The 22,132-nt window shown below is 45.5% G+C and overlaps 3 protein-coding genes across 4 annotated transcripts in view; 2 read left to right on the top strand and 1 right to left on the bottom strand.

The window, feature by feature from the left end:
* The window catches only part of EFTUD2 (elongation factor Tu GTP binding domain containing 2), a 36,730-nt gene extending 22,219 nt beyond the window's left edge, over positions 1–14,511 (bottom strand). The window contains exons 1-6 of one of the 2 annotated variants that reach the window (XM_055575672.1): positions 14,381–14,511; positions 11,303–11,411; positions 2,945–3,110; positions 2,148–2,226; positions 690–765; positions 143–208 (exon numbers count right to left, since the gene is read on the bottom strand). In XM_055575672.1, the coding sequence (XP_055431647.1) occupies positions 143–208; positions 690–765; positions 2,148–2,226; positions 2,945–3,110; positions 11,303–11,407 (492 nt within the window). In that variant the 5' untranslated portion in view covers positions 11,408–11,411; positions 14,381–14,511. Of the gene's footprint in view, positions 1–142; positions 209–689; positions 766–2,147; positions 2,227–2,944; positions 3,111–11,302; positions 11,412–13,923; positions 13,945–14,380 lie in introns of those variants that run through there. The other variant, XM_055575673.1, reaches the window with a different exon arrangement.
* A 190-nt stretch (positions 14,512–14,701) lies between these two features.
* CCDC103 (coiled-coil domain containing 103) lies at positions 14,702–19,744 on the top strand. Its single transcript, XM_055575677.1, has 4 exons — positions 14,702–14,829; positions 16,930–17,081; positions 17,763–17,895; positions 18,559–19,744. The coding sequence occupies exons 2-4, from the start codon at positions 16,939–16,941 to the stop codon at positions 18,988–18,990; spliced, it is 708 nt and encodes a 235-aa protein (XP_055431652.1). The 5' UTR covers positions 14,702–14,829; positions 16,930–16,938; the 3' UTR covers positions 18,991–19,744.
* Positions 17,768–21,670, top strand: FAM187A (family with sequence similarity 187 member A). The gene is made up of 2 exons (XM_055575675.1): positions 17,768–17,895; positions 20,307–21,670. Exon 2 carries the CDS (start codon positions 20,309–20,311, stop codon positions 21,572–21,574), a length of 1,266 nt encoding a protein of 421 aa, XP_055431650.1. The 5' UTR covers positions 17,768–17,895; positions 20,307–20,308; the 3' UTR covers positions 21,575–21,670.
* Positions 21,671–22,132: the final 462 nt, after the last annotated feature.

The raw sequence follows: 22,132 nt of genomic DNA, 5'->3' as shown, positions 1-22,132 counted from the left end.
AGCACATTAGAAGGCACACAATCCTAAGGCATCATTATTTATAATGAGAGTGGCAAGGTAGAAGGAAGGGGAAGGAGAGAGACGCCCACCCCTGTATATTCTGAATGGTTCATCCTAAACGCTGAACAGGATTTCTACTTACATCTTGGTCATAGCGCTTTCTGATTTCCGGGTGAGTCTGCTCTATTAAACAATCTACAAAACATGTCTGAAAGAGAAGAGAAAGTTATGTTCTGCCACCCACCAAGGAAAATCGATTCTACCCTTCCCCCAGTACACCATATAATTTAGGAATAAAGAGAGGAAGAGGAGAGCAGAGAGGATTATGGTGCAGCAAAGGATCAACAATGAAGCCACAGGATTATTTTCAAATGAAAGATGAAATCTTTCTTAGACAAGCATCCCCCAGGAAATAAAAACTTATAAAATCAAAATCAAAGTAAGGCTCAATTTCCCCTCTTCTGTCCAGATGTAGACACAAGGCTCAGGCATGCCAGTGGCTTAGCTTTCCATCTGCTGCTCAGAAAAAACTGGAATTTCACAGCTCAGTTTCACAATAGGCACGGAGGCCCCCAGAGTCAGGAGGTCCAGCCTTCAGGCCTCAGACCCCAACATGTGATTCTGAGGGCTGAAAAAAATGAGCAGAAATGAAGAGCACCCCTGTTCCAAGTAGCCAAAAGCCTGCTTACCTTGCCGTGGTGCAGATGGCCACAGAGAGTCACATTTCTGATGAGCTCCGAGTTATCCATCAGATCTGCCAAGAAACTGAAAGGACAAAGGAAAAGAGAAAAGGGGGCTTTGGCCAGTTTTCAAACGGGCGAGTGGCACAGAGGTGTGTTAGGTATTTTTGGCCAGGGACAACTTTCAGACCAACTGGAGAATAAAACTGAAAGCTGTCAGTCTAGATCTGGTAGCAGGTAGCTCACATGCAGCAACAAAGGCCCAGCACAGCCAGAAATAAAATAAATGGAAAAAAAAAAAAAAAAAGAAAGTATGAACAATGGCAGGTGAGCTGACTGTTTCAGAAGGGACCTCACTCCTTTGGACAAGATGTCAACTTTTTTTTTTTTTTTTTTAAAAGGAAAAAAAAGTTTCATTATCTAATAATGGTTCACAAGTGTCCTAATACGAGGGTCTTATAAGTGCATTTCATCAATGAAAATCTTTTCAAACAGTTTGCAGTATGAATAGTCTAAATTATTCCACACACATACCTACTTGTGCCTCCTTTTCAAAATAAAGAGTTGTTATGTTCCCAAAACACTTAGCAACCTTACCAAGTCAAAATAGGCTCTGGTGGCCCTAACAATGATAATTACAATACCAAGTCTGTCTCAGAGGTAGGCTTCCAATACCAAACTAAAGGTTTGGAAGAAGAGAAAACAGCTGAGATCTATAGGAGAGCCACGAAGAAAGTTAAGATGGAGCCTATCTCAGCAACCATATAAGATGACGGAATATTTTGGCAAATTGTAGGAAGTGATTTTTGCTTTCACAATAATTCACTGGTGCAGCATCATGGATGGACCTAGAGATTATCATACTAAGTGAAGTAAGCCAGAGAAAGACAAATATCGTATGATATCACTTGTATGTAGAATTAAAAAACAAAAAAACGAACTTATCTACAAAACAGAAATAGGCTCACAGACATAGAAAACAAACTTACAGTTACCAAACAGGAAGAGGTGATAAATTAGAGGAGTCTGGGATTAACATATAAACACTAGTATATACAAGGACCTACTGCACAGCACAGGAAACTATACTCAGTATTCTGTAATAACATACAAGGGAAAAGAATCTGAATCACTGAGCTGTACACTGGAAGCTAACACCACACTGTACCTCAATTTTTAAACAATAAACTAATTAATAAACAAGAAACAGTTCATGGATATGCCCTCTTACCTACCAAATAAAGCTGGAAGCTGTCAGACTAGATCTGGCAGCAGGTAGCCAGCCACAGAGCTGAACCTGGTCACAGAGAGAAGCCAGTAAAGTGACTCAGGCACAAATGGATGCCACTGCTCTCATCACCTCTTGCCCCCAACCCACTGGCTACTTCAACCACAAACTACCTCCAACCTCCGTGAGAAAACGAACCCACAATATACGCGCAGAGGCCGCAAGACCTTGTAACTTACTCCATTTCGTACACCGTGACAGGTAACGTCTGCTCCATCAGAGTGAATTTCTTGGTTTTCACTGGCTTAATAATGGGTTCTAGGAGGAAGGAAAAAAAAAAAAAAAAGGAGTGATGTACAGGTAGGCATAAAGCAAAAATATCAAAGGCCCTATTCCATGAGACTCAGCTTTTGGAATGGATGATATAGGACACCAATTTATATTATTCTCAAGGACCACTCAGGTTGCAGAAGTTCTGGGAATGCTGTTTGGCACGAGACAGTGAAGGATCCTGACCTGTGGACTGAGGTGTTTGGACTTCATTTTGTGGGAGGAGGGGAGAGGGGCTGGATACAGGACAGGATGAGGTGAATGCAGCTCAGAACTTCCCCTTCATTTATAAAATGCAACTACTTCCCAGAAGATCAGTGGCAATTATTAAGGAAGTGGAATATTTCTTTATTAAGAAATAAGATATTAGATAAGATAGCTAATAAGATATTAAATGGAATATCTCTTTATTAAGAAATGGACTGGTTAAAGGAACTGGCATTATTTGGATGGGAAACGAAAAACAGAACAGACTGGAGGGGGAACTCAAAGACAGTCTTCGTGAACCTAAACAGATATTAGGTAAAGAAGCAACTCATATTTATTTAGTAACGAGCTGTTTTATTGAATATCAAAGCAGGGTTAACTGAATCTCAACCCAGAGACAGCACCTCAAAGAAAAATGAGTCATGTCATTCACTGAACTTTTTCAGACTGCTTCTGGCTATCACACGAGGTTTCCATTCTGATTTTGCCTCTGACTGACCTGTGAGAGGCTGGGTGTCCTCCTCCTGAACTATGGTCTCCACTTCGGGGCCATACACCTCCTCTGCGGTGGGGTAGTACTTCTTGTCCTCGTGCAGCACCACCTCCATCCCAGGGTGGTCTTCGTCGTGATCGCCCACATCGTCGTCGTCCTCGTCCTCATCGACCTGAACGCAAAAGCGGGAAGGAGTTTGGAAGAGGTATGCCCTCTTCCTGCTCAGGGACGGACTACAATACCTGAGTTAAAAGCAATAACGTCACACGCCTGGCAGCTTCTTGAGTTCTGCACTAAGGAGTCAGCAAGGCAGGGTCTACCCTTGAGTGATCCTCCACAATGAGAAGACTGTAAGCCACGGGCACAGACCACTCTCCCGATTCAAATGAACCCTTTCTTGGGACATGTGCAGAGGGGCCAGCTATGGACTCTGGGCAGATGCAGTTGCAGGACTTGAAAGTAGAGCATTCTTAACCCTCCTGAAGACAGGAAATTAGTGGCAGAGAGTCTGTGCAGAGAGTTATTAGATGCCTTGATCTGAGTGAGAAACTTTCCTCCACTGGGACCTCAGAGGTCTGACAGCCACTGTGCCACCAAGTAATGAAAACAAAACCCCAGGGGAATAAATTCTACAGGCACCAAAGGGACACAAAAAGGCGGCTCAGTGCCTAGGAAGTCACACAAAGAAAAACAATGTGGATCCCACTGAGGACACTACCTTGAGCGATCATGTCTTCGTGGGCTTCTCTGACTTTCCTTGTTTTTGATGGCCTCCAGTTTTGAGTAAGGCATTTTATAGAAACTTTCTCAATGAATTTGACTGAGTTTTTCTCATAAGTAGGATTTGGGGATCTTAACACCTTAAAGGATTTTGAAAGGATGACCACAGAGAACAGCACCACTTTCACCCCACATCAAGGATATATATTCTCAATATGACTTACTACTGTTGATGTTAACCTTGATCACCGAGCCAAGGTCTTATTCGCAGGTTTTTGTACTGTCAAGTTACCCTCTTTCCCCAATATTGTACTCTTTGGAATGAAGTCACTGTGTATAGCCTACACTTAAGAGTGGAATTATGTTTTTGTTTTTTAAATTCTTGTTGGTGTACAGTTGAATGCAGGGTTGTGCTGGTTTCTGCTGTGCAGCAAGGTGAATCAGTTATACCCATGCACAAATCCGCTCTTTCTTAGATTCTATCCCCATCTGGGTCATTGCAAAGTATTGGGTGAAGTTCCTTGGGCTATACAGTGAGTTCTTATTGCTTGTCTATTTTATATAGAGTAGTGTAGAGTTGTGGTATTCTTAGGGGTGGAATGTTTACATCAGTTAATTAAAATCCTATGGAAAGAAATTGGTCTCATTTATTAATTTCTACTATTATGAGCTCATGAATATTCATTTTATGCTTTGGGAAAGAATCCAGTAATACTTATATTTTGTTCAAGCTGTTGCCTCTTTGGTCACTGGGAGCTCTTCATTGGCTCCTGTGTCCCTTCAATATGCCTCCATGGTTGTGTGGTTGCTGTTTTTAAACACGTCTTACTTTACAGCACCAGAAGATGCTCCAGGTTCATCTCATATTTCTCCTGTCCAGAGTCAGCCGTTTATCTAAGGAGTCACAGTTTCTGCATCAGAGAATGGGATTACAGAACCAAGACCTGGGCACTAGACGTGTGCTAGATTGTTCCTGTTTAGTTCCTAAGTCTGACTCTTTGGGACCCCATGGACTGAAACCCGCCAGGCCCCTCCCTCCATGGGATTCTCCAGGCAAGAATACTGGAGAGGGTTGCCATTTCCTTCTCCAGGGGATCTTCCCGACCCAGGGATCAAACTCGAGTCTTTTGCATTGGCAGGCAGATTTTTTACTACTGAGCCACCAGGGAATTGCTTACAGGCCCTGTTAGCTGATATAACAAAGAAATAAATCTATGTATTCTAACCAAGAAAAAAAAAACCTAACCCTTTCTTAAGGGCCACTGGTCACAAGTGGATGCAGATGGAAGGCACTTTTCTGGACCCTGCCCTACGTCTCACACATCAGGAATCCCACAGGATGGGAGCTCTATAAGAACTAGTCAACTCTGCGTGCTCAACTCACAGCCTGGCACACAGCCAATTCTATCAAATGAAGGAAGTCTTTCTACGTATTCCTGCCCCTGTTGAATACTTCCAATAATAATAGCATTTACTCACAAGACAGCCCAGTTTCCTGTTGGAAGACAGGATGGTGAGAGTTCAGTAAATAACGGGAGAACAGTATGAGCTCAGATCACACAGCAGGTGATCATGTCGGATCCTCTGGATCATTCTAAGTGATCTGACTTTATGGCAGTGCTTCTAAACAAAGGCAATTTTGCTTTCCGGGAAACATTTGGCAACATCTGAAGGCATTTCTGGTTGTCATGACTGGGTGTGGGGGGGGGGGGACCTAGTGGGCATGAGCCAGGGATAGTGATCAATATCCTATAAAACACAGGACAGCTCTTGCAATGAAGAATTACCTGGCCCCAGATGTCAATGGTAGCAAGGCTGAGAGGTCTGGTTCTAGAAGTTCTGAGCAGAGGAATGATACAGTCAGGCTTTTGTTTTAGAAGAATCACTCTGGTTCTCATACTGAGAATATAATGGAAGAAGGGAGATTCGATAGAAGGCTACTGCAGTGAAGGAGGAGAGAGATGGCACTCATGGTGACTTACATCAGAGGAGCAGTTGGGAAGGTGGTCAGAAGAGGCTGGATTCTGCATATATTTTTAAAGATAGAGCCAAAAATATTTTCTAGTGAATTCAAAGTAGAGTAAAAAAAAAAAAAAGAGGCAAGGTTTTTGATCTGGGGAATGTACAGTCTTTAATAAGATGAGGAAGACAGTAAGAGTAATTGGAGGCAGGAGCAGGATACAGGGAGTGGGGAAGTTCTGTGTTTAGGTCTTAGATATGCTAAGTTTGAGATGCTATATTAGATATCAAATAGAGATGCCAAGCAGGAAGTTGGACATACCACCTGAGGTTCAAGAGCAAAGTCCAGGCTGGAGATAACATTTGAGAGTCCTCAGTTAATAGAAGGTATTTGATATACTGGATAAGATGAGCAGGGGAGCGAGTGGAGACAGAGAACAGCTATCAGTAATGGAGCTTTGGGACCTGTTGACAGTTAGGAGGTCAGGAAGATGAGGAGGAACCAGCAGCGAAGACTGAGGAGGACCAGCCAGAAGAGAGAAGGAAAGTCCAGAGGTTCCTTGGAAGTCCAGGAAAGAGTGTTTTAAAGAGGGAGTAATTAGCTGGGTCAGGTGCTGTGGGCAGGGCAGGTAGGGTGAGGATGCGGTCTGACACAGAGGTCACTGATGACCTTGACGACAGCCGTCTCTGTGGAATGGGAGAGGCAAAGAACAGAAGTAGGTTTGAGAAAAAAAAAAGGGAGAAAAGGATTTGGAGACAGCAAGTAACAACTCTTCGGAGATGAGCCGAATTGGGAAAAGGGAAATGGTAGGTAATGGAAGGGAGCTCTGGGGTCAAGGAAGGACTACGATGAAATAACAAACCTTTTGGTTCCTGCCAACTCCACTCCTTTCTAGAACAGCCTTCCTTCTTCCCTGTCTCCATTATTAAAATCCTATGTATGTATCTAACTCTTGAGAGTCTCTTGGATTGCAAGGAGATCCAACCAGTCCATTCTGAAGGAGATCAGCCCTAGGATTTCTTTGGAAGGAATGATGCTAAAGCTGAAACTCCAGTACTTTGGCCACCTCATGCGAAGAGTTGACTCATTGGAAAAGACTCTGATGCTGGGAGGGATTGGGGGCAAGAGGAGAAGGGGACGACAGAGGATGAGATGGCTGGATGGCATCACTGACTCGATGGATATGAGTCTGAGTGAACTCCGAGAGTTGGTGATGGACAGGGAAGCCTGGCGTGCTGCGATTCATGGGGTCGCAAAGAGTCGGACACGATCTGATCTGATCTGATGTATCTCTTCACTGTTGTGCTGTGCTTAGTCGCTTAGTCATGTCCAACTCTTTGCAACCCCATGGACTGTAGCCCACCAGGCTCCTCTGTTCACGGGGATTCTCCAGGCAAGAATATTGGATTGGGTTGTCATGCCCTCCTCCAGGGGATCTTCCCAACCCAGGGATTGAACCCAGGTCTCCCAAACTGCAGGCGATTCTTTACCATCTGAACCACCAGGGAAGCCCAATACTGGAGTGCGTAGCCTATCCCTTCTTCAGGGGATCTTCCCAGCTCAGGAATCGAACTGGGGTCTCCTGCACTGCAGCTGGATTCTTTACCAGCTGAGCTATCAGGGAAGCTCTTCACTGTTACACACCTCTATAAAAAGTGTTTTAAAAAAAAATGTACACACCTATGTGGACTAGGAGGCTATACGATTCTCACCCTGCTAGAAAGAGTCTGGACGAGTACAGCCACGCTGAAGAGGAACCTGACAGTATAAACACATTAAGTATATATACAACCCTATCATCAGCAACTCTGCTTCAGGGAATATAATATAACCCCCAGAAATGTTCACATGGAGCATAACTGGGTATACCCGAGAACAGCCACTGCAGTATTATCTGTGATGAGGGAAGGCTGCTGGCAGGTATCCTGGGTGATATACACCAGGGAGAATGGAGCAGCAATCAGACGCCACAAACTAGACAGACACACAGCAACAGGGATGGATCCTAAAAATACATCACTCACCACAAGACTGAGTGGCAAAAGCAAGAAACAGAATGATATAGACAACATGATACCATTTACCTACATTAAAAATACATGTGCAGAGGGACTTCCCTGGTGGTCCAGTGGCAAAGACTCTGTGCTCATAGTGCAAGAGGCCTGGGTTCGAGCCCTGGTCAGGGAACTAGATTCCAGATGCCCCAAGGTCAAAGATCTCTTGTGCTACAACTAAGAGCACAGCCAAAGAAACAAAGATTGAAAAAAAGTTCAGGCGCACCTTGCAACTATACATACTTCGTAACTTCTACAGGTAAAAAAAGCATGTGTACACCAGAGTTCTTGTGGTAACAGGTATAAGAATGAAATAGAAAGGAATTCGTGAGTTCATTAAACAAGGAGAGCGCCTCGCCCAAGCCATAATACTGAGGCGCTTCAACTAGAGTAGGATTCCCTCGACCCTCTGGACTGAGGTGAAAACAAACATTGCTTAACCATTCCCCCCGCTTTTATTTTTAGTTTATGTTGTTGTTAACAGCCTCAGGGAGATCTAAGTCACATGCCACACAATCTGCCTACAGTTCAATGGGCTTCAGTATACTCACAGCTGGGTGACCATCACCACAATTAAATTTAGATTATTTACATCATGCCCCACCTAAAACCCTTGTACCCTTTAGTCATTACCCACCTAGTTCCTGCCCCCAGCTTGGGCAATCACTAATCACTCTACTCTCTCTCCCCCACAGATGCCTACCCATTCTTCAGGTCCACTTTGAATGTGACTTCCTCAGGTATTTTTCGTGGTCAATCTAGCCAGGAATGACCCTTCCTTATATATTATTACTAAAAATGTGAGTTTTTTAAAAAATTATTTTTATTTGCTGTGCCAGGTCTTAGTTGCAGAATGCAGGAGGGATCTTTGATTTTCTTTGCAGCATGAGGGATCTTGGACATCAAGGAGATCGAACCAGTCAATCCTAAAGGAAATCAACCCTGAATATTCACGGGAAGGACTGATGCTGAAGCTCTAATATTTTGGCCACCTGATGGGAAGAGACACCTCACTGGAAAAGACTTTGATGCTGGGAGAGATTGAAGGCAGGAAGAGAAGAAGGGGATGACAAAGGAGATGGTTGGATGGCATCACCAACTCAATGGACATGAGTTTGAGCAAGCTCCGGGAGATGGTGAAGGACAGGGAAGTCTGGCATGCTGCAGTCCATAGCAAAGAGTCTCAAAGAGACTCACCCAGCAACTGAACAACCACATGTAGAATCTTTAGCTGGGGCATGTGAACTCTTAGTTGTGACATATGGGATGCAGTTTCCTGACCAGGAATTGAACCAGGGTCCCCTGAACTGGACGCACAGAATCTTGGCCACTGAATCACCAGAGATGTCCCTACAGACACAAGCTACTAGGACTTAAACGGTGCTTATCCTTCCCTGTATCTTATTATAAACCTTGCTTGTACTTCATCTCTCCTGGCAAGGAGCCTGTGCCAGGAGGGCATGGATACTGCCTTGGCTCCCTTCTGCATCAGGATTTCCTGCAAACAGTAAGTGCTCAACAAATACTGAATGACTTTGTGGACTTCATTTAGCTCAGTATTCAAAGATTCAAGTTCAAGAATCTTTGACCTTATATTCTGTTATCCAGTATATTGTCTGAAATATATACCAGAATACACACACACACACACACACACACACACACATACATATATACACACCAGGATATATATATATATATATACCAAGTGGCTCAGTGGTAAAGAATCCACCTGCCAATGCAGGAGACGTAAGAGATACGGGTTCGGTCCCTGTGTTGGGAAGATCCCCTGGAGGGCAACCCACTCCAGTATTCTTACCTGGAGAATCCCATGGACAGAGGAGCCTGGTGGGCTGTAGTCCATAGGGTCATACAGAGTTGGACATGACTTAGCACTGAGCATGCATCCAGTATACTGGCTTATGTCATGTGCAAATCTTATACACCTCTCTTCTCTATCTTCACCTAGGTCATTGATAAAAAGATTAAAAAGGACAGGACCAAGCATGGATGCCCAGGTTATGTCACAAGAGCTCTGGTGGTGATCCAGTAACTAACACTCTCTGGGTCCCACTGTTCAACTGGCTGGAACCTCTCCAAATTGTATTATAACTCAGCGCATTGTCTTTCCATAAGGACATCATGAATTACAGTGGGGAAAGGGAGTGAAATGAAATGAAGACCAAGGAAGCCTTCCTATTTGGTTTGAACTGGATTCGTGAGTTACTTGTATAATGAAAAATAATCTCTTTAAAATATTTTAAAAAAGAAAACTGGTTTATTAAAAAAAAAAAAAATGCCTTGCCCAAACCAGGATACACATAATATCCACAACATACCTATGACTTATATCTAGTAATGGGATCAAGAGAAATTTATTATTTTAAAAACTCATCCTGGCTTCCTAAGTGTTCAAGAGTCATCTATTCTAAAATTCCTTCCATAATTTTTACCATGGATGCATAGCACTCACTAGTCCATAGTTTCTGAAGGCAGTACCTTTTCTTCCTCTTTGAAAAGTAGGAGTTTCCCGATTCACTTTTTAGCACCATGGCCATGCCTCATTTTCTTAAGCTTACTAGCCTACCTGTGCAATGTCTCACCCACCATCCCACCCAGGATACAATTCCTCTGGGGACTGGAGACTTGAACTCATCTAAAGGTGCGAGCTACTCCCTTTTCACCTACATGGTTTCAATTTTCTTTTTCCAGTGTTTATTCTATTTTTTCTGGTTTGAAGGACAGTTTCTCTGATGAAGAAGACAAATGGCAGTCAAGACTTTTCTCCTGCTCTTCTGCTGTCCCATTAATAGCAAGCCTCCACTGAGGAGCAGTGGGCTCATCAGTGTGCTTCTTACTCATTTTGTTCTAAACAGTGCTACAACATAAAAGCCGCCTTTGGTGTCTTCGGCAAGCCTCAAACCTTTCTGAACCTCATCCTCTGTAACTCTCCTCAAGAGGAGGCACAGGAATCTGTGTCTTCCCTTTCTACTGCTTTTATGTATTTTTTTCCTTCGTTGCTGCTCGCGGGCTTTCTCTAGTTGCGGCGAGTGGGGGCTACTCTTCGTTGTTGTGCACAGACTTCTCATTTCAGGCAGGCTTCACTAGTTGCGGCTCAAGGGCCCTTGAGCTTTGGCTCAGTAGTTGTGGCGCACGGATTTAGTTGCTCCACAGCATGTGGAATCTTCCGGGATCACTGATCAAACACATGTCCCCTGCATTGGTAGGTGATTCTTAACTACTGGACCACCAGGAAAGGCCCTATACATCTTTAAAACCTGAGTTTACGAGGGAGCTCCCAGGATAGCAGCCCTCGAAAGAGCTGACTACCTTTTCTAAGTTAGAACTATTCATGATAGCCAAAAGGCACTTCAAGCAAATGGAAGAAGAGCTACTACCTGAAGAACTAGAACTCAGAATATAAAACCACCCTACCAATGAAATTACCTTATATGCTCCTTTGGAACTTCAAGCTTTCTTAGGGGCAGTATAAGAACCAAATTAAATCATAATAATTATAAAAAGGGCAATGTTAGAGATAAATACAGGTTACTATAGGAGCACAGAAGATTCACTATTTCATTGCTTTTTTAAAAACAGAGATGAGAAAAAGTAATATATTTGTTTTACCTCATCAAGATCTTTGGTCTCTCTGCCCAATTCATCATCATCTTCATCAGAATCAAGCTCTGGTCCGATGTAATTCCCAAACTCATCATACAAGTCAGTATCCATGGTGCTAAAATTCAACAAGAGAAAAGTTAGATGCTGGTGAGGAAACACCCTGGCCTATGGTTGACCATATCCCTTCGCACACTCTCCTCTCCAGTTACATCAACCCACCAACTGCTCCTCTAAAGCCCTGTACTTTTCCCTCCTCTCTGTCCTAATCCTGTGTCTGTTCACATACACTTTGCCCACTTCTTCCCCTCCCCTCCACCAGTACTTGAACCCACGCCCCCTGCCATAGAAGCATGGAGTCCTAACCACTGGACTGCCAGGGAAATCCCAGCCCACTTGTTGGTTTTTTTTTTTAATACTAAAAGAATTTTAAAGTACTTAAATACAGGAAGTTGCAGAAACAGTGCACATCACTTCTTCCTAAGTTATTTGAGAATAAGTTGCTGACATAATGTCTCATCACCTCCTCAGACCTTAGTGCAGGAGTTGGTAAACTATAGCCTGTGGCCAAATCTGGCTGTTCTCATAACAGCCTGGAAGGTATGATTTTTTTAGTATTTTTAAACATTTGGAAAAAAAAGTCAAAAGAATAGTATTTCATGATACATGACAATTAGTTCTATGAAACTCAAATTTCAGTGTCTATGAAAACAGCTTTACTAGAACACAGCCATGCCCATTTTTTATACTGTCTGTGGCTGCTTTCCCCTGTAACAGCTGAGCAGCTGCCTCTGAGACTATATGGCCCTCAGAGCCTAAAATATTTACTATCTGGCCCTTAATAGACAAAGTTTGCCAACCCCTGCTCTTAGTGCATGTGATTCCTACAAACAAGGACATTCTTCTATAAAACCACAATACAACCATCAAAATCAGAAAATACTGACACATTACTACACCTAATCCACAGGCCCCCATACGAGTTTCAGAAACTGTTCCACTAATGTCCGGCACAGGAAAGGACTCCATGTTTGCACCTGGCTACCATGTCTTTAGTCTCTTTCAATCTGGAACACTCCTTGGTCTTTCCTTGATTTCTATGACTTAACACTTTTGAAGATTATAGGCTAGTGAGTTTGTAGAATGTTCCTGAATTTAAGTTTGTCTGATATTTCCTCATGATTAGAGTCGTTATGCTTTTTTTTTTTTTGGTAAGACTATCACAGTAGTGAGGCTGTGCTCTTTTTAGTGCAACTCCTAACAAGTGGCATGTGATTTTAATCTCTTCCAACAGTGGTGATGTTAACTTAACCACTTGATTATGGTGGTGTCTACCAGGCCTTTCCACTGTATAAAGATACTTGTTTTTTCTCTGCAGTTAATAAATATTTTGTGGGCTGTCTCCACTTCAAGTATTGAAATTCTATTCAAAAAACTGTTCAAAGACCATTTCCTTCAAGTCTTCCTGGAGCCTCAATTTCTCACTCACCTATGATGCTACAGCCTTTTCTGTCATCAACGGTAGTTAACTGCACTAATTACCCTCAACAACAACTCTACAGTTTACAAGTAATAGACAACAGACCAGAGCATGGGTTACTGGTCAGGGCTCTGGAACTGGTAGACCTAGATTTGAATCCAAACTTTGTCACTTAATAACTATGATAACTATGTCACTTTAAGTAAGCTATTCACCTCTCCAAGCCTGTTTCTTCAACTGGAAAATAAAGTGATTAATTTTCATCATATAAAGCATTATGAGAATTAAACAAAATAGGCTGTGTAAAGAATTCATCACGATTCCAGGATCAATCAGTGTTAGCTGGCATTATTTTTTAGCCATTCTTTTGTCTGTTTTATTTGTATTTCTTAGTTAAAAAACTTTTTTGGCCATTCTTGAATACAGGAACCCTGTGCTCCTTGTGCCCATGTGCCAATGCCCAAGACACCACTTCACATAAGTAGGCACTGGATAAATGTTAACTGACCAGAACGTTCAATTTTGAGATACTGGTATTTATTCCATGAGGGTAATCCCTCCACCTCCTTCAGTGCCCCTTGTTGAGTGCTGACTGTGGATAAAATAGAGAATTAATAGCTCCACTACTAATAAGTAAATGTAAATTATCACAGAAACTTTCATATGCATATTCTTTTTATTTCCAAAGAGCTATCATCTCTGTGCACATTTCATTCTCTCAAGACACCTATGAAATGACTGCAGAAATTTCTATACAAGACTGTTCATGAAATAATCCAAATCATTTCTGCTTCAGGGCCATTGCACTTACTCTACTCTTCCAAAATGTTCTTCTCTTGGGCCTGTATACCTTGTTCCTTCATCTCACTCAGGTCTCTACTAAAACAGCACCTTCTCTGAGAAACCTTCCCTTGTCACTCTAAAAACTCCTCCCCCCTCCCACACTTCCCAACCCCTATTTTCAATGTTTTATTATTTTTATTAACATTTATCATTAGCTGACAAGTATCTATTCTTGTATATACAAGATATACAAAGATATACAAGTATCTATGTATTTACCGTCACCTCTCCAACTATAGTTTAAGCAAGGACTGTTTTTGTTTGTTTTCACTTAAAAGGGTGCCTGGCACAAAACAGAACCACTTACTGAATGACGAAATGTATGGCTCCAACAAGGCACAGAGAAGACAGCTGACCTGCCCACAGGTTGCACAAAACTAGTGAATTTCGGTACCAAACTTCACTGCAGCTTCCCGCTACAATGCAGGCTCTCAAAGCAACACAGAGTAACGACGGAGGGAGTTTGATAGAGAAGTGAAGGCGGCACAGTTGGAAGAGAGAGTAAGATAGCGGAATAGACACTGCAAGAACGACCCCTGCCCAGGGAAAGAGTTTTACAGACGGACGACACGCAGGGAACCCAGGAATCGGTTGGGGGGGGGGGGGCGGGGGCGGGCTTTCATTCTCTATCCTACTCCACGCCTCAATTTACCCATCTGTAAAGTGAACGTGGCATAAAACATATAGCATCTCTTCCAGATCTGACATTTAATTTCCCATTCCACCAGAGCAAGCCTCCCCTGACGCTGACCAGCGGCACTCACCTCCTGTTGCTCAGCCCAAAACTCCCAGTCGGCCGCTGGAGACCGTGCTTCCGCCCCACGCCGCCTCACCGCCTGCGCCCGCCGTTAGGAAGGACCCCACAGGCGCCGCGGTCGCGTTTCTTCCCGGGAGGGCAGCCCTCTGCCTGTGGACCAGCTCGGAGGAATCCCGGCTGCGGACACAAGAACCTGAGAATAGGAACTGAGGGTCCCCAAACCACGGTGTGGGCTGCTCCAAAGAAACCAAGGCCTGAGGAGGCGTGAATCTGATCAGGCGCCTCGGGGCCACCCTGACCGGGGGCCTTCGGGGCGATCACGTGGGAGGCTGTTGTAGCAGTTGCTAGGCAACCACAGCTGCTGGGCGTGGTCTACGCTGAGCTGACTTCGTCCGGCAGCATCTGGGTATCCCCAAAGAAAGAAAGGAAACCGAGGTCCCGGCTGCTGGGGTGAAGGTCAGAGGGCAGGAGGATTAAGTGTTCTAGATTTTCAGTGACTGGGAAAGGCTCAGAACTAGGCAGGAGTCAGGACACCTGAGTTCAGTTCCTGGCCAGCCCACCCTACTTCTTGGTCTTTCGCTTACCCATGTTAGGGTGGAGGGTTGGTTTTAGACCTCCTGCTTCCGTATTGGGGCTTCCGTGGTGGCTCAGACGGTAAAGAATCTGCCTGCAGTGCTGGAGACCTGGGTCAGGAAGATGCCCTGGAGGAGGAAATGGCTACCAACTCCAGTATTCTTGCCTGGGAGATCCCAGGGACTGAGGAGTTCGGTGGGGATGACTTCGCCACGTGATCTTTAGCTAATAGCTCGGAGCAGCAGTAGTAAGGTTTAGAAGGGTCTCACAGCAGTAAATGCGGATCCAAGATTAAAACTCTTATAGGTGATCTCTCTATAGAACGAATCAATCAGCCTCAGATATGCGGAAGTTGCAGAAGTACATAGAACTAAAGAGGTTGCCCAAGTACCTAGAGATTTATGCTTCAGCCTTGGGCTGGACAGAGGGATTTGAAAACCGGAATCATTAAGCCCCTTCCTCTGTCGCGTCTGCTTGATTTCCTGCTCAATCATTGCATCTGGTTTCGGGTGGAAAGTATCTTTCCTCCTTAAAAGACATTTAAGGATGGGTGCTTCCCTGGTGGCTCAGATCGTAAAGAATCTGCCTGCAGTGTGGGAGAACCGGGTTGGATCCCTGGATCGGGAACATAACACTGGAGAAGGGAATGGCAACCCACTCCAGTATTCTTGCCTGGAGAATTCCATGGACGGAGCCGCCTTCAGTTCAGTTCAGTGCAGTCGCTCAGTCGTGTCCGACTCTTTGCGACCCCACGAACCGCAGCGTCAGGCTTCCCTGTCCAACACCAACTCCCAGAGTCCACCCAAACCCATGTCCATCGAGTCGATGATACCATCCAAGAGCCGCTTGGTGGGCTACAATCCATGAGGTCGCAGCTGTGACAGAACAGAACGACTAATGCTTAACTTAGCAATGGGTGAATTTTTATCCCTGGGCTCAAGAATAGCTTACAGTAGTTCTAATTTTGTGTGAGGGCCTCTATCGCAACTTGTATATAGTGAGTCCTTGTGGAAATGTAAAGGAACTAAATTCTGAAATCGAAATGCTTCCTCAGCCGAAGCACCAATACTAAAATATTTTTAGAGACAGAATAAAAAAGAATGAAAAATTGCTATTTAAAACAATATGGACTGTGGCGGATTCATTTTGATATTTGGCAAAACTAATACAATTATGTAAAGTTTAAAAATAAAATTAAAAAAATAAAATTTCTATAATTAAAATTTAAACATTAAAAATAAATTAGAAACAAAACAAAACAAAAAAACAATATGGATGGACCTAGAGGGTGTTATGCTAAGATGTTATAGGGTATTACAGGGTATTTTAAGACAGAGAAAGTTAAATACTACATGATTTCCCTTATACGCGAAATCTAAAAAACAAAACAAGGAAAACAGAAAGATTCACAGATACTGAGAACACATTGGTGGTTGCTACAGGGGAAGGTAGGGGGGAGGAATGGATGAAATAGATTAAGAGGCACAAACTTCCAGCCATAAGATATATTGTTATGAGAGTGTAACATACAGAATAGGGAATAAGTCAAAAATATTGTAATAACTCTTAAATTATGACAGATGGTAACTAAACATTGTGGTGATCATCTGGTAATGTATATAAATGTTGAATTACTGTGTTGTACACCTGAAACTAATATAACATTTAATGTCAATTAAATTCCGATTAAAAAATATTTTCAGAGGCAGAGAACAAAATTAAGATAAGGCACTGAATTGAGAGTCAAGACTGTTTTCGGCGACAACAAATTTTCTTAAGTAAGACCTCACTGTGTGACTCAGCTCCCCTCTGTAAAACAGAGAACTAGATTTTTGTAACACCCCCCTATATAAGTGACTAGATGTCCAGAGTACTTTGGGGTCGTTTTGTTGGCTGGCAAAGAATCCAGATGCAAACGCCCACTGCCCCCCTTATCCCTGATATTCGTCTTCTGTTTGACATTCATTTCCTTTGCCTTCCTAGGCAGGGGCCATGAAAAGGAATGACGTCATCAACTTCAAGGCTTTGGAGAAAGAGCTGCAGGCTGCACTCATTGCTGATGAGAAGTACAAACGGGAGAATGCTGCCAAGTTACGGGCAGTGGAACAGAAGGTAGCTTCCTATGAGGAATTCAGGTCAGCTTAATGCCACTTTTCTCTGGCTTTCCTGTTCTGGTTTACTATAGTGCATAAGAGCATGCACCTGGCCTCAGACCATTCTGGGCTCAGTCTTAGCCCTACCTTCTGCTACCTGTGTGCTGCTGCTGCTGCTAAGTCACTTCAGTTGTGTCCGACTCTGTGTGACCCCATAGACAGCAGCCCACCAGGCTCCCCCGTCCCTGGGATTCTCCAGGGAAGAACGCTGGAGTGGGTTGCCATTTCCTTCTCCAATGCATGAAAGTCAAAAGTGAAAGTGAAGTCGCTCAGTCATGTCCGACCCTCAGCGACCCCATGGACTGCAGCCTACCAGGCTCCTCTGTCCATGGGATTTTCCAGGCAGGAGAACTGGAGTGGGGTGCCATTGCCTTCTCTGGCTACCTGTGTGATCTTATGCAAATAATTTTCCCTATCTGAGCCACTATTCCTCATCTGTAAGAGAGAGTAACTATTGTCATGATTAAACGTTATTGCACATAAGATTCTGAGCACGATACCTAACACATGGGAAGTGCTCAAAAGTTATCAGTTACTTTTGCTGTTGTTATTTTTCTCTTATGGGTTTGCCAACAGATCCAGCCTGTTTCATGCAGAGTCCAGCCACCTCATACTTACAGGCAGCATAAGGTCCATCCCCTAATCTCTGGCCTTTGCCCATAGGGGTATCGTCCTTGCATCACATTTGAAGCCGCTGGAACAGAAGGACAAGATGGGAAGAAAGAGGCCTGTGCCCTGGAACTGTCACACTAGTCAGGGAAGGCCCTCCCAGGATGAAACCAATGAACTCTCCCTGGTAGGTGAGGCCCAGCAGGAATCTCTGCCCTCAGCCTCCTGTCCTATCTTACAACACATAGGTTTTCCTTGTGTCTCATGTAAAGCCAACGGAAACAACCTTCTGCCTCCAATTCCAGAAAGAAAAGCAACTGGTGGGTGATGAGGCCCAAACCTGCCAGATCAAGTCAGAAAGGTGTACTTGGCAGGCCCCTGTCCATCAGCCCTTGGCTTGCATTCCCAGATCACATTTGGGGTGCCCTGCCTTGGGTTATATGGTAGAGAATCTGATCCTCTGGCAGGGTTGGGAAGGAGATACAGCTTGTCAGACCCTGAACACTTGAGTTCTTTTTTCTCCTCCTGAAGTTTCCAAATACCTCCCACCCCCACCCTGCTCAGAGTGAAGTCTGACTTACACTTGTAGAACAGGGCTATGTCCACACTCATCAGTAGGAAAGTCCTGGTACAGCTGAGAATCTCACATCATGGCCTGCATATTTTCCTCTTGGGACCCTCCCTCCCCATCCCATCCCCTGTTCCTTCATCTGAAAATGAGGCCCACAGGGACTGCGGCCTTGCCAGTGCTCAGAGACCAATACCAGAGCTGAAAACCCATGGGTTCCCCTTGCTGTCACAGAGCAGTTGGAAGAGCTCTGCACTCTCTTTCCCTTCCTTTGTGACCCAGGAGAAAACGCTCTTCCAACCTGAGACCTCAGCTGAGTTCTACCGTGACTGGCGGCGACACTTGCGTAGCGGGCCAGAGCGCTATGAGGCCCTGCTGCAGCTCGGGGGCCCGAAGCTGGGCCGCCTCTTCCAGATGGACGTGGGGTTTGGACTTCTAGGGGAGATGCTGGTGGCGCTGGCTGATCACGTGAGGCCTGCTGACCGCTGGGCGGTGCTGGGGATCCTGCACAGCCTGGCCAGCACTGGGCGCTTCACCCTGAACCTGAGCCTGATGAGCCGTGCAGAGAGAGAGAGCTGCAGAGCCTTGTTTCAGAAGTTGCAGGCCATGGGCACCCCCAGCTCGGAGGGGCAGGGTCTGGGGGAGCAGCCGGGTGGGCTTCAGGAGGAGGAGGGTCTGCTGCAAGAGCTGCTGATGCTATACCACGTGGACTGATGGGACCATTTACCTTCAGAGGCCCCCAGTGGTCATCAGAGGCATTTTTTGATGGTCTTGGGGGCTCTGCAGGACTCTAATCAGAAACCCACACCGGATTCCCTTTTGGATTTAGAATTTTCACAACCAAAGCAGGAACTGAATTTTCACTTTTCCCCCAGCCCCTTGGGGGCTTCATATTCTGAACTTTGTAGATCTACAGGATGGTCAAGGGCCAAGCTGAAAGACTTTTGCTTCCCACCCTTAGAGCCTGCCAGTCTGCTAGCCCATGGCCCTGAGATATGGGTGAGCACCCAACCAAACACTGGTACCACCCATTGCAGCCTCCACTCAAAACAAGGAAAAACCAAAATTGTTAATCCTCCATGGTTAACAAATACTGATCTCCATAGTTCTTTTTTTTAATTGATTTTTATTGGAGTATAGTTGCCTTACAATGTTGTTAGTTTCTTCTGTATAGCGAAGTGAATCACATATATATATATGTATGTGTATATATCTATATCTATCTATCTATCTATATATATATATATATATCTTCTTTTTTAGATTTCCTTCCCATTTAGGTGACCACAGAGCATTGAGTAGAGTTCCCTGTGGTATACAGTAGGTTCTCATTAGTTATCTATTTTATACATAGTAGTGTACATATGGTCAATCCCAATCTCCCAGTTCATCCTCCATAGCCCTTAAACAAGAGTATTCATCACCAGAAACCAATGAATGGACATTTAGTCAATAAATGATCAAATGCTACCTCATTTGAAGTGGAATATTTTTCTCCAGGGGCTGAGTTCCCATGCAGGTTGGGCCTGAGAAAGCCCCAAGCCTTCAGCTCAGGCCTGGCCAGCCTCCAGGTATCTTCAGATGGCCCGATGTGCAGGTGGGAGGGTTTCCTTCAACTCTCAGATTAACCAAAGGGAAGACCTTTCCACCAGGCAGGCAGGCAGGGCAGAGCCTGAAGCAGAAGTGCAGAGATTTTCCTGAACTTGTACCTGGGCCCTTGTTTCTCCTTCTGGCTTCCCCTGACCCAGTGTTCTAGAATGCTAGAGTTCTAGAAAGGGCAGAGGGAGCCAGATTCTAGAATGGTTTTCTCCTCAAGATCACATCTAGAACATGAGAAGGGCATCTTGTATGTTAACTAGGAATCAACTGCCTTGCCTATGGCAGCTTCCTCTGCAGACTGTTGCTTCTTTTCCTGGCTGCTTAATCCTTTCCTCATATAGATGCCTCCTCCCAGCAGTAATTTCTAGAAGCCCCATAGGTCTTTAGTGCCTCGGGTTTACCCTGACCCCTCTGACCCTTCCCTTGCACAGGCATGAACCTGGCCCACACCACTGTGCTCCTGTGGGCGTGGGGGAGCCTCCAGGCCTTTGAAATAGTGGAGAAAGAGAACATCTTTCAGAGGACCCCCTGCCCGGCTTTTCTGATGTTTGACAATGCAGCCTACCTGACCGACATGAGCTTTGAGCTCCCCTGCCCCTGCAAGCCGGAGGAGGTGTCCGCTGTCGTCTGGTACTATCAGAAGCACCTGGGCAGCAGCCACACCAAAGTGCTGACGGACTTTGATGGGCGGGTGCTGACGGAGGCAGCACAGGTGCGCGTGGGCAGCGACATGCTGGTCCGCTTCAGCATCCGCATGTTCAGCCTCTTGGTCTTCCGGGCGCAGCCGGAAGACTCCGGCTTGTATTTTTGCGGCACCCGCAAGGGGGACTATTTTTACGCCTACGACGTGGACATCCAGAGCAGTGAGGGGATGGTGGCTACCTTCAAGGACCAGGGCCAGGAGCCCTTAGAAGACGAGTACCACGGGAGCCTCCGCATCTTTACCACCTTCTGGGAGTGGACCCCCTGCGACCGCTGCGGGGTGCGCGGGGAGCAGTGGCGTATCGGTCTGTGCTACCTGCAGAGCCCGGACCTCTCTCCCCGCTACCGCAAGATACTGCCCAACGTGGTGTCCTGCGGTTCGAGGGCTGTGCCCAGGCAGCTCCGGGCCAAGGCCAGCGACCACAACCCTGAGCTGCTGGTTCGGAGCTGCCTGATGCCCTGCGAGAAGAAGAAGAAGGTCCAGGAGGGCGTGATGGCCATCTTCAACTATGTGTCCAAAGTGGGCAGCCGGCCCTGGTTGCCCCAGGTGCCCATTCAGTTCCACCAGCAGAGGCTGGGCCATGGACTCATCATCTCCTGCCCTGGGGCCCGGCCAGAGCACGCCGTGGCCTGGGACAAGGACCACCAGTACCTCTACCGCACGCAGTACCTGAAGGGCGTCAATGGGTCCATGAGGGTGTTCATCGATCACGGCAACCATCTCCACATCCGCTTCACCCAGCTGGAAGACCGGGGCATCTACTATTGCTGGCGGCAGGGCGAGCGCATTGCTGGGTTCCGACTGGGCGTGGCATCTCCAGGTCGCTACCCGGTCTCCTTCTCCGACCCCGAGACTCGGGCCGCCCTGGGGCTCATTCTGATAGGCTACATGCTCATCACGGTCATCTTTATCAGCATTCACCTTTGTCGTTGCTGCTGTTACTTATTCCGTTTTTGTCCCAACTTCTCCCCCAGGCTCTCTCGCCCCCAGCTCTGAAGACCAGCTGTGCTCAAATGTGTTTGTTAAATGGTACCAGATGCCTCTGGTTGGGGGCGGGGCGTGCGAACCTGCCCCCCATTTTCGTGAGCAAGCCTGGAACCTCATCTGGGAAGCAGGGAAGCCTGAGCAGGTGGGAGATGGGGAACTGAGTCCAGGATGGAAGTAGTCGGAGTGCACGTGTCTTCTCACTTTATGCTTAGAGAAGGAAGAAGTGAACCTAATATTTATCTGCTCTCTGGTGTTGACTGTGTTTGATGTGCTTTATTTTCTTGCCTTCGTGGATTGCCAAGTGGGTGCTGTTTGAACTGAAGGTAGCAGAGAGAGGAAGAAAAGAGTTGGGGTACCTAGTATATCCTCTTTGTCTTCTTTCCCAGCCTCATCCCGGGACCAGCAGGTAGAAATGGTGAGTTTGGGAATAAAGGTAGAGACCAGTACAGGAGAAATGGGTGAGGAAAGTGGAGAGTGAATTGAGGGCTTTCCTGACAGATGGCACCCAGCCTGGGGCTGGAGGTGAGAAGAGGAGCCAGAAGCAAAGGCAGTGGGTACATGGGGCAC

The sequence above is a fragment of the Bubalus kerabau genome, chromosome 4 (genome assembly GCF_029407905.1).
Source record: "Bubalus kerabau isolate K-KA32 ecotype Philippines breed swamp buffalo chromosome 4, PCC_UOA_SB_1v2, whole genome shotgun sequence".
Classification (NCBI taxonomy): Eukaryota; Metazoa; Chordata; class Mammalia; order Artiodactyla; family Bovidae; genus Bubalus; species Bubalus kerabau.
The sequence above is the reverse complement of the archived record's forward strand: the minus strand, read 5'-3'. Positions and strand labels throughout refer to the sequence as shown.